The 11430-nt window shown below is 29.7% G+C and overlaps 1 protein-coding gene across 1 annotated transcript; it reads left to right on the top strand.

Moving 5' to 3' along the window:
* The first annotated feature begins 8069 nt into the window (after positions 1-8069).
* On the top strand, positions 8070-9606 carry LOC149876442 (uncharacterized). The gene is made up of 2 exons (XM_090075391.1): positions 8070-8372; positions 8618-9606. Exon 2 carries the CDS (start codon positions 8809-8811, stop codon positions 9604-9606), a length of 798 nt encoding a protein of 265 aa, XP_089931517.1. The 5' UTR covers positions 8070-8372; positions 8618-8808.
* Positions 9607-11430: the final 1824 nt, after the last annotated feature.

The raw sequence follows: 11430 nt of genomic DNA on the forward strand, positions 1-11430 counted from the left end.
ACATAATCACAGTGTTTGAATAAGGGATTTGTCATTCTACAAAACAAGGGGCAAATTAAAAAAACAAAAAAAACAAGGGGGTTGAATGCTAAAGTGTTTTGTAATAAAAGTTTTTTTTGATTCATTTTTGTAAATACAGAAGCTCTCAATCCTTCGTTTTGTAGAGTAACGGGCGCCTGTTGTTAGGTCTTTCATATCTTATATTGCAATCAATCGTGAGCTTGCTCTTCTATAAACTTATCACTTTGATAAAAGTTTCTACTTCAAGTTGATGGATTTTTAAATAGTTAAAAGTTAAATAATGCTTCTCACCCAATGCTTACTTTTAGAAAAATGTCAAAAATATTGTTAAAATACTTAGTATTCAGTGAAATTATGTAGCTCTACGTATTTCGAGGACAAAACTTTTTGTTTACAAAAGTAGACATCTGTGGTTTAAGGAAAAATCACGAACCTTTGCGCACATCACTTTGCAAAATTAATCTTTGGTTAAAATTTTGCTTCATTATACAAAATTAAGAATTTGCATCAGATTTATTTAGGTGAGAATTTTTGCGCAATTTACTAAAAAATTCTGCATAATTTTGTTTATAAGATTGCAGTTTACGGAAATTTTTTTTGAGTAAGAAAAAAGCTGCTTTTTTGCATAAATTACGCCTTTTTCAGCTTTATAGGATAGGCCCCAGGTTATAAGAAATTAGCTTTTTGTTTACATCTTTGACACTCGGAGAGTGGTGCGCTAAAAACATGTTTTTCAATCTGGCGTATAAAGAGTGTTTTTGAAAAAAGTACTTGTTTTTCGAGTGTTTCCCAATCAATCAAACAAATCAATATTTTTCGTGTAAAGGATGTTACAAAAACACAGCTCTTTGCAAATAGTAAGTCACTAATAAAATGAAATGACCTAAATAAGATAAAGAAAAGACAAGAGAAAAACATAAGAAATAAACTAGTCACATAGTAAAAGTAGAACTTGACAAAAATTTACAAGTAACACTTATAAAACAGACTTTTAAAAGAGTTAAAATATAGGTCAAATGCATGTATTTTTTTTTTATAAGCATATGAAATTTTTGAAACAAGCTCGGGTATGCTTAAGCAAAAATTTAAAACAGACTCAAAAATATGCTTAAGCTTAAGCATATTTATAATAAAATATGCTTATTTCAATACTTTCTTAAAGTGTGCGCGTTATTAAAGGTTAATGGGTTTAAAAAAATAAAAAGTTGACTTATGCTCCGTATTTACTTTGGTTTTAATGTAGCTGAATTAATGTTATAGTGTAATAATAAAAAATAAAACATATATACTATTTACAAATGTTATCAATGAAATCAAAGATATGAACTTCGCATTCCTTCTCGTCCGGACCAATAAAGGTGTCATCTGGAAGAATTTCGTTTGCACTTTCGTTTATAGCATCATCTACCTCCACCGGTTGAATATCATACCCTGATTTCTTATGGGTTAATCACTACCAGGATCAATGATGGATGGTGGGGGCACTTTGTAACTATCAAGGCCCTCTGGTTTAACAAGTGAATTTTCTGAGCCATTAAACATCCAGTCATCGTCCAACATTTCTTTCTTTGCTTGTCATACTTTGAAGTGTTTAAAGCTTTCCAGGCTTCCCCTGCCCAATGTGTAATCAGAATTTGTTTCTCTTTTGCAGTGTAGGGCATTCCATTACTGAACCATCTATCAGAATGATTATCTCTATCGAGCCATTTTTGATGTTCAATGGCAATAAGACTTTTCAGAGTGGCAGCATATCCTGTGTCAACTGGTTGCCACAGGTCAGTGGCACTTGGTAGACCGTACCAGAGAAGTCCTATAGCAGCCAGAGCATCTTTAAAATCCTCCTGCATCTGTCCCTTCATATTGTCCAGCAAAAGAACAAATTTATCACGCTTTTGTTCTTTTAAATTGAAGAAGTGTTTTGTCACACCAGGGCTTACAAACGTTTTGGTCTAACCAAGCATTTTGTTGGATCTAAATATAAATATCTTTGTGCCACGCTAACTTTTCGTCTTTTAAAATGCGTTTTCCTTGACCTATGAAAATGATGACTAGCTTTGGTTGATCTCCTTCTGGCCGAAACATAATTTGAAGGGAATATTGCCTTTTTTCCAATCCATAGCCGGGTTGTGAGATCCATGTATTATGTGCTGCACCTTGACCCTTGGGTACATACTCGTAAGTTTTCTTACCATGAACAACAAAGGGAAGTGGGCTCTGGTCAACATTGACCATTTGTCCAGGTTGGTACCGTCCCCATTTTTTGTCGTAACTTGGATCTTTAGAACCTGTTCTGATACACTTTCCTCTGTATGTCGCATGCCATTTCTGTAATAATCGTTCCATTTCTTTCTTATGTTTCCTTTTGTTTCTTTGTTTTGATCTCATTTTTAACTCTTTTTTTTTGTAAAAATCAAACTATAACATGAAGTTTTATTTCCACGTTTGGATCAATGTTTAATTGTATATTTCTAGGTTTACTCCAAAGCCAGGAAAAGTTAACAATATGACCTTTCGATCTGACTTGTAAAAATTCTTTGTGAATAACTTCGTATAGTTCAAGATATTTTGTGGAACGTCTTCCCTTCAGAAACAATTTACGTTGGGATGATTCGGAATCTTTAATAAGAGTTTCTTTTTTTTTTAAGCCATCGCGATATCTGACTTTGTGTTACACCAAACGACTCTGCTATAGTTTCTTGAATTGCCTCATAACCATAGGCGTTAATTGCTTCTGCTTTAAAGGCAGCAGTATATTGGTAGCGTTTCTTACCAGCTCATTTGCGAGACTCTTCACTTTTTTTCATTGCATTAACAACTTTGTTGGCTATGTTATTGAGCACATCTTTCACTGCTAGAGTGATAAGTTCTTCGTTACTTTGAAGAACTTGTGATTGTGAATGTTCACAATCTTGTTTGCTAATTCCGTGAATAACTTTAACATGAAAAGCTAGTCCTTGTTGGCTTTTAAATAATTTTTTGCAATGTTTGCATTCAACACTAGTTTCAACAACTTCTAACGGCAATCGGATTGCACTCATTTCTCCTCTGTGCATAACATTTTTTGTGAAACCAAACGCTGCCAATATAGGCTGCTTTCTCTTTATTCTGTTTGACACTACTATTACAATTTTAACAGTATCTGAAAATAAAACTTAGATATAAAATAAATATTTTAAATATGGTATTAAATGAACTACACATTAAAAGCGAGAGAGAGAGAGAGAAAAAAGAGAGAAATAAAACACTTCAGAGCGACACTTAAACTTAATGTTTTTATGTTCAAGTACTGAGGTTTAGGTTTTGCAACACAATGACTTCATTACTTCATAAAGTCGTTTCATTGCAAAACATAAACTTTTATTTTTGTTGTTTTTGTTGTTGAACTTAGAAATATATATATTTAAAATTTTTAACTAAATAAAATTTGAATTTTTTAAATAATTTATCGAGGCTCAGGAATATGCTTACATAAGCTTATTTTTTTTTTCAAATCTGAGCCTTAAAGTGCTTATAAGTGTTATGCTTATAAAAAAAAAACGTAGTTATTATAATGAATTCAAATATACATACGCATATACACATATATGCAAAAAAGAAGTTACAAAATGTACATAAACATAAAGAAAACAGTTATAAAGGTAGAGAATAAAGTTAAGCGTAACCTTTTGGTAGAAATGATGGAGTGACTTTGAGAACAGATTCTTGGATCAAAGGATAAAATCTGTTTTTAGGGTGTACGAAAGGGTGTTCCAAGAAAGGATATACTGGTATGTAAAGGATTTTATTCCATGTTCAGCTGTCTGTTTTGTGGGATGGTTAAGTTGTTATTCCATGTTTAGCTGTCTGTTTTTGTGGGATGGTTAAGTTGTGACTGATTTTAGGATATGCTCACACGTTGACTTAATGTTAAAGTAGTTATAAAAGATGGTAGGAAGGAGGCCGTGTTGTTGATCCCAGACAAATGAACAATTTAGGAACTGGATTAAATCATAGAAACGAAGAACTTTGGATGTAAGATACAGGATGTCAGTAGGGAAGTTTCTTGGGCAGAAACTAATTATTCGTATTGCTCTACTTTGAAGCAAAACGATTTAAGAAAGACAGAGGCTTTTAGATTGTCCCCAAACTTGGTATGCATATTGCAAATGTAAACCAAAAATTGAGTTCGTGATTTTTCCTTAAACCACAGATATCTACTTTCAGAGTTGTTATTTGTCCAATATGTCCAAGACAAATTTTCTGCCGACATAAAATATGTCAGAAATATTTTTCTGCCTACCAACTTTGACATAATTTTATGTCTAAAACATTTTCTGCCGACATAAAATATGTCCGAAATATTTTTCTACCTACTAACTTTGACATAGTTTTATGTCTAATTTGAGAGTAAGGTTATTTATTTGTGTTTTTAATGAAAAATTCCCACTTATCACAACATCAAGATAAGTTATGTTACAAGACAAAGGCAGCTTTTGGCCTCTTTTTCTAAAGTTCAAGTATTTTGGAAGATTCTTGTTAGTTTTTTTAGAAAAGTTTGTATATTGCGTCATAAAATATTACCATTTCTATTTTTTTAGTATTCAATGAGATTTTATTTGCTCGGAGCCATTGAACAAGACTGACCATATCCTCATTAATATATTTATTTAGTTTTTTTGAGAGAGTTTGTCATTAACTGAAGATTAGTATCATCAGCAAAATGATTCGCATTTGAATGTTTAGTAGAAAGATGAAGATCATTGATATAGATAATAAAGAGAAGAGGACCTAATATGGATCAGTGAGGAATGCCAATGCAAACGCTTTTAATGTCTGAGAAGGTGCCATTTAAAGAAACAAATTGTTGACGATTAGAAAGGCATGATTTAAACGATTGCAAGGTTTTGCCACGAACACCATAATAGTTAAGCTTTGATAGGAGAATATCTTAGTTTACGGTGTCAAAAGCTTTTTGAAAATCAATGAAAACCCCGCAAGCAAATTTTCCATTATCAAGAACAACTCATATACTTTCTGTAATTTCGATAAGAGCATGAGCTGTAGAATGCCAATGCTTATATAAATACCAATTTGGTTTACAAAAACCAAACTGGGGTTTATACAAACATTGATTTTGGTTAAGGAAATCGTATAACTTATCATGCATTACTTTTTCAAAGATTTTGCTTTAATTAGAAAGAAGAGAAATCGAACCATAGTTGGTGCAGTCCACCGTAGATCTTTTTTTGTGGACATAATCGTAGCTTACAAAACCTTCGGGCAATTGAAAGTGGAGTTTGTCAGGCAAACTCACTCATTGGAATATTGTCTACAGGATTTAAATAAACGTCATATTCGGACAATATTTTTGGCATGGAGGGAGGATGAGGATGAGGAGGGCATGTGGAATAACTTGGGTCAGCTTGAAGACATTAGGAAATATTTCTTTACGAAATGATTTTTTTAAGATGATACTTAGTGGTTTGCATAGAATTTTTGACACCAGTTTAAGATGTTTTGTTGGAAGGCTGCTCGGTCCAACACTCCTACCTTCTATGATAGTGGAATTTACATAGCCGAGGGTTTCCTCTTTCGTTATTGGGTGTAGATAAAAATTGTTGCTATTAGGATTGGTCAGATACTTTTGAAAGTTGGTTCTAGAATTCGGAATTCTGTCAGATAATTTTGAAGCAATCGTAATAAAAAAATTGTTGAAATTATTAGAGATAGCTTTAGGACAAGTTTCACATTTTTTGTTAATGAGTATGCTTGTTGGGTAGTAACTTTTATTTGGCTTTCCATTTATCAACTCTTTTACACCTTTCCAAGTGTTTTTTATATTAATGTGGCTAAAAAAGTTTGTGTAATACTCCTTTTTGCTATAAGGTTGCTTATCCTATTACAACATTTTTCAAATTTTATAAAAAGTAAATTTTTCTTTCTACAGTCTTTTGATTTTACATATTTTTTATGAAGTTTATTTTTAACTGTTTTTTAATTTGAGAGTGCCTTTCGTTAAGCAAGGTTTATTATGATAAGTTATTTGATTTTTTGTCAATTTTTAGTAAGGGGCATGTTTGGTCAAAACAGAATCAAAAATTTCGATTAACTTTTTAATGGAATGACTGACATCATTTTTTACTTTTATAAAGTCATCCCATTCAACATTTGAAATATCTTAGATAAATTCAGTTTTTTTAAAGTTTAGGCTCCGGTGAAGTTTGTGTTATGGAATGCGGCATTATTATAAACTGAGCAAGATGATCAGATATTGAAGCCGTAAGATTGTCTGAGATTATGTTATCAACCACTGTTTCAGAATGAGTGGTTATGTGTTTAGTCTGCATAATAAAAGGAAAGAGAATTTGAAACCATTTATTCTAAAAAATGTGAAGCCTCATTGGATGTATTGTATTTGATTAAGTCAACGTTGAAATCTCCCATTAACATAAACTTTTTTTATCTAAACTAATTTTTTCAAGAAGAGGATTTTGGTAGTGATCAACAAATTCAGTTGGACACATTGTTGGGTGAGGATATAAACAACCAACTATTAAGTTGCTTTTTTTAGCATTTATTACTTCAATAAATATAGATTCGAGTTCTTTACTTTTAACCAGGATCAAGTCAGTTTTAGCTTTAAAGTTTAAAGTAGACTTAATATACACCCTTTTTAGTGTGTGAACAGATACATAACCGTCTAATTCAACATTTTTTATAGACACATTTTTATCGTACAGGTTAGATTCAGTTATCCAATAATATCAGGCATATTGTTAAAAGATTCTAATAGTCTTTTAAAATTGTCAATATGATATGGTAGTGAAATAATGTTTATATGAAGATAACTATCAGAATTTCGGGACAACTTATTGAACCCAGGAACATCTGCATACTTGAATTTGATTGAAGTGTAAGATAAGTCATTGAGGTTTCCAAAAAGTTCTTTCAAATTTGGATTATCAGATAGATTTTTTACGAGGTTAAGTTTCAGTGACTTTTCAGTAAGTGTTGTATATAACTCAAGATCAGAAATATAAGAAAAAGGAAGAATACCAGGCAGTACCAGGTATTTAAAGTTTTTTTTTTTTTTTTCATATGTCAACTTGATTACATTTTATGTGAATTCACTTGACACTTAGATCGCATTGGATAGCAGAGTGATTTTTAGCTACCGCCTCAAGCCCACAAGGTTGTTTCAATACCGTCATTAAAAAGTTACGGAAAAAAAATGATAAAAAAATTTTAATATAAACAAACCTAAGAAGTGAAAAAAAATCTAAGTGAGTTGCATAAAAAAGAAAATCAAGAAAAATATATGTATACTATGTATATATATGTATATATAAGCATATTATCTAAGAATGAAAATAACATATCAACTTTGCTAATTAATTATCATTATTTAAGTTTATATAAGAAAATATAATCTTAACTAATATAAAACATTTAGATAACAACTTTTCATGCTTTGACTTACTTTTTCATTGACAGCAGTTAAATTTTTTCTTCATTTTTAACAGTTTTCTTTGTGTTTTCTTGTTTTGGCTTCTTGTTTTCTCTAATTTTTAATGTAAAAATGGTATTGATATTAACTTTTTCTTCTTCTAATTTTTTAATTTTACAATTTTATATTCTGATTTTCAATAGAAATATTTTTTCCTGTCTTTTTTGAGATTTTCATGCTTTTTTAATAAAAAATACTTTTTGAAATACCTTGATTTCTTTGTTTACTTTTTCGTTTTTCTTTTCCATTTTTTCGAAATCTTAATGAAGGAAACCAGTGGGAAAGCAAAGGTTATTAACAAGGCCTGCACCAACTTTTTTTTAAAACACGGACTGTAAAATCGTGTCTCTAAACAGTAGTTAATTTGCCCACATCAAGTTTTAGGGGTTCAAACACACGTTATTTTTGGGTTTTTCACTTTTTTCGTCATATTGCTTTCAGAAATAACTCAGCAGAGAAATTTTTTAAATAGCAAATTTTTAACCCATATCATTATGAAACACTATTATCAATGTAAAAATATATCAATTTTTAACCTATGCAAAGTGAAAATTGTTTTAACTATATTATTTCAACTAACATGATGAAACGATTGTTTTTGTAAGCGATGTTCTATTAAGTTCTATTTATAACTTTTATAATATATAGTAACCATATCTTAAGATAACTATTTAATTAAATATAATAATATAAGATATGACTTCAGAAAAGACCTATTTTCAAGAAGATTGGTTACAACACCATATTTATAAAGATTGGTTAGTTCCTGATGATTATGCAAAAACTAAAGCTCATTGCAAAAGATGTAAAAAATCGTTTGAATTGTTTAATATGGGTATTTAGGCTGTTAAAAGTCATGCTGCAGGTATTTATATAAACTTTTTTAACCTGAGAGTGAAAATTAAAAAGAAATAATGTTTGATTAGTTCTTGATTTTTTATTATAATCTCAGTTATTAATAGATTGTAATCAACCTTGTGGTTGCTGTTATTGTTTTCACATAACTATTTCAAGTTTTGCAAGTTAAACTGACTGTGAAAAAAAAGATAACATTAAAATGTGACACATTTTTGAAAGCTAAATGTTTAATCTTCAATTATGTTATTTTAGGTAAAAAGCATCAATCTGCTGCAAAGCCTGTTAGCTGTTTCTTTGTTAATGGAAAAGAGTTGCAAGCCGAGTCACTTAAACGTGAAGAAAAAAATACGACATTTTCCACCAAAAAACAAACAACTATCGATTCCTCAATTAAATCACCCTTATCAACTAACGCTGAGATCATATGGGCACTGAAATCTACAATGAGCTGCTACTCTAATAATTCATGTGCAAATTTAAACAGCACTTTTAAAAAGATGTTTCCTGACAGCAAGGTAGCAGAAGATTTCACCATGAGTTCCTCAAAAGTATCATACATTGTTAACCATGGACTAGCGCCATACTTCAAGATACTCTTAGAAGAAGAAATCACAAAATCAGATTGTTACATCGTATCTTTTGATGAGAGTTTGAACGACATAACCCAAACATGTCAAATGGACCTACTCGTTCGACATTGGGATGTCAATGACAAAGTCAAAATACGATATTGGACATTAGCTTTTCTTGGTCATTCTACAGCTTCTGACCTTCTTACTCATTTCAACAAAAACTCATCGAAATTTGATTCAAGTAAAATGTTTCAAGTTTCCATGGATGGACCCTCTACAAATTGGAAATTTCTCAATGATCTAAATAAACACAGAAAGAACAACGAGATGCCACAGCTTATAAATATTGGAAGTTGCTCCTTGCATGTAATTCATGGTACCTTTAAAGCAGCTATTGAATCAACCACATGGAGTATTAAAGAAATTCTGAAAGGGTGTTGGCAAATTCTTGATGACAGCCCGGCTAGGCGCCAATATTATGAAACAGTCACAGATGCAAAAAAATACCCTCTTTTCTTTTGTGAAACAAGGTGGGTTGAAAGCAAATCTGTTGCAGATCGTGGCATTGAAATCTGGCCTAATATATGCAAGTTAATTGAGTTTTGGGAAAAGTTACCATCTTCAAAGCATTATTATTATTATTATTATTGTTATTGTTATTGTTATTAATATTATTATTATTATTATTATTATTATTATTATTATTATTATTATTATTATTATTATTATTATTGTTATTATTATTATTATTATTATTGTTATTATTATTATTATTATTATTATTATTATTATTATTATTATTATTATTATTGTTATTATTATTATTATTATTATTATTATTATTATTATTATTATTATTATTATTATTATTATTATTATTATTATTGTTATTATTATTATTATTATTATTATTATTATTATTATTATTATTATTATTATTATTATTATTGTTATTATTATTATTATTATTATTATTATTATTATTATTATTATTATTATTATTATTATTATTATTATTATTATTATATGTATGTATGTATGTATGTATGTATGTATGTATATATTATATATAGAGATATATTATACATATATATGTATATATGGCAAAATAATACTATTTTGGTAAATTGAAGGTGGTACACAACTGAAAGCAAGTTTTTTTTTTAAATAATCAAAATTCTGATTTTTCTTTTTTGATGAGAATAAATTTATATTAAAATAAAATAAAAAAAAGCTTTTTTTTTTTTTTTTTTTTAATTTGCAACACATTTTTGGCCATCCATAATGGCCAAAAATGTGTTGTAAAACACGTGTTTTTAGTAATTCTGCAAAACCTAATAACTTGATTTTGCCTCAACAACTCAAACTAAAATATTGAACATAGTTTCCTAGCCATATTTCACCCTACTTGACTGTGGCATTTTTTGTGATTAAAGTTATTTTACAAAATATTGCATTTCTAACAAAATCACCTTAACAGTAAGTACTACTGTTGTAAGCTATAAAATTAGACTCTTTAGTTACAAGTTCTAAACCATTCAGTGACGGAGAAAGATTACTTAAATTTAAAATTATTCACACCCCTTCCCTCCTCAATGCATTTTTTGTGCATTTAGTCCGAAAATTTTACCCTTTTAAAGAAGTCGGCAATGTAGACCTTTTAGACCAGTCGGTCGTCGAATTTCAAAAAACAAGAACCTTTTTTTTTACTAAGCAAAAAATTTATTTCCATCCCACCACGTGACACCTACTAGCGCAATCATTGAATACTGGTGTTTTTTCCAGACTGGAAAAGAAAATAAAGACTGGAAAGAAAACAACTTGTCATTAATTAAGCTGTTTGTAAAAAAGTTCATCAGATAAACAAAAAAAATACAAGTGTTTTAAATTACTAAGAATTATAAGTGAAAACAAGTTTCAGTTCATTTCGAACACTTTTAACAAAATATTATTTGATAAAGAAATGTTTTTTATTATTTGTTTTCTTTAATAAAACTAACTGCTTCAATAAGCTCGGCGCAAGCCGGTTCCGTAGCCCCGTATCTATCAAATTGGTTGAACTAAATAGCCATTCTGATGGCACCAATGTCGCTGGAACTGAAAGTATTACCCGTGCAAATTGTGTCAAAACCGGGAACAATTTTTGATTAGCTTGGAAAAATTCGATGGCACTATTTTTCGTAGCTCTGAAAGTATTGCAGACTGTAATCGCTTATTTCTTTTTCAAGTTTATCATTTTTTTTCAATTAAATTATAACATGGTTTATATGTTACTAATTCAATTAAGTTGATTGGCTTTCGTCTTTTGTTGTTAACTAAAGTATTAGTATTTGCAAACGGTGGCGTTGACGATTGCTGAAATGTTTTTATGGTATTGTCAGTTGAGGTGTTTGATGAGTTTAAAGTGTTATTTAAACAATTTGTTTCAATTGTTATATCGATTTCTTCGGATTCATTTAGATGCATTTCATACAATGTTTTTATAAACATTTC

The sequence above is a fragment of the Hydra viridissima genome, unplaced genomic scaffold (assembly GCF_058129835.1).
Source record: "Hydra viridissima isolate aposymbiotic clone 2 unplaced genomic scaffold, HvirCarnegie_v1 scaffold_20, whole genome shotgun sequence".
In the NCBI taxonomy this organism is placed as follows: domain Eukaryota; kingdom Metazoa; phylum Cnidaria; class Hydrozoa; order Anthoathecata; family Hydridae; genus Hydra; species Hydra viridissima.

Bases quoted from the DNA above. Each gene is read 5' to 3' on its own strand.
- LOC149876442 (XM_090075391.1), top strand. From the start codon at position 8,809: ATGAGCTGCTACTCTAATAATTCATGTGCAAATTTAAACAGCACTTTT.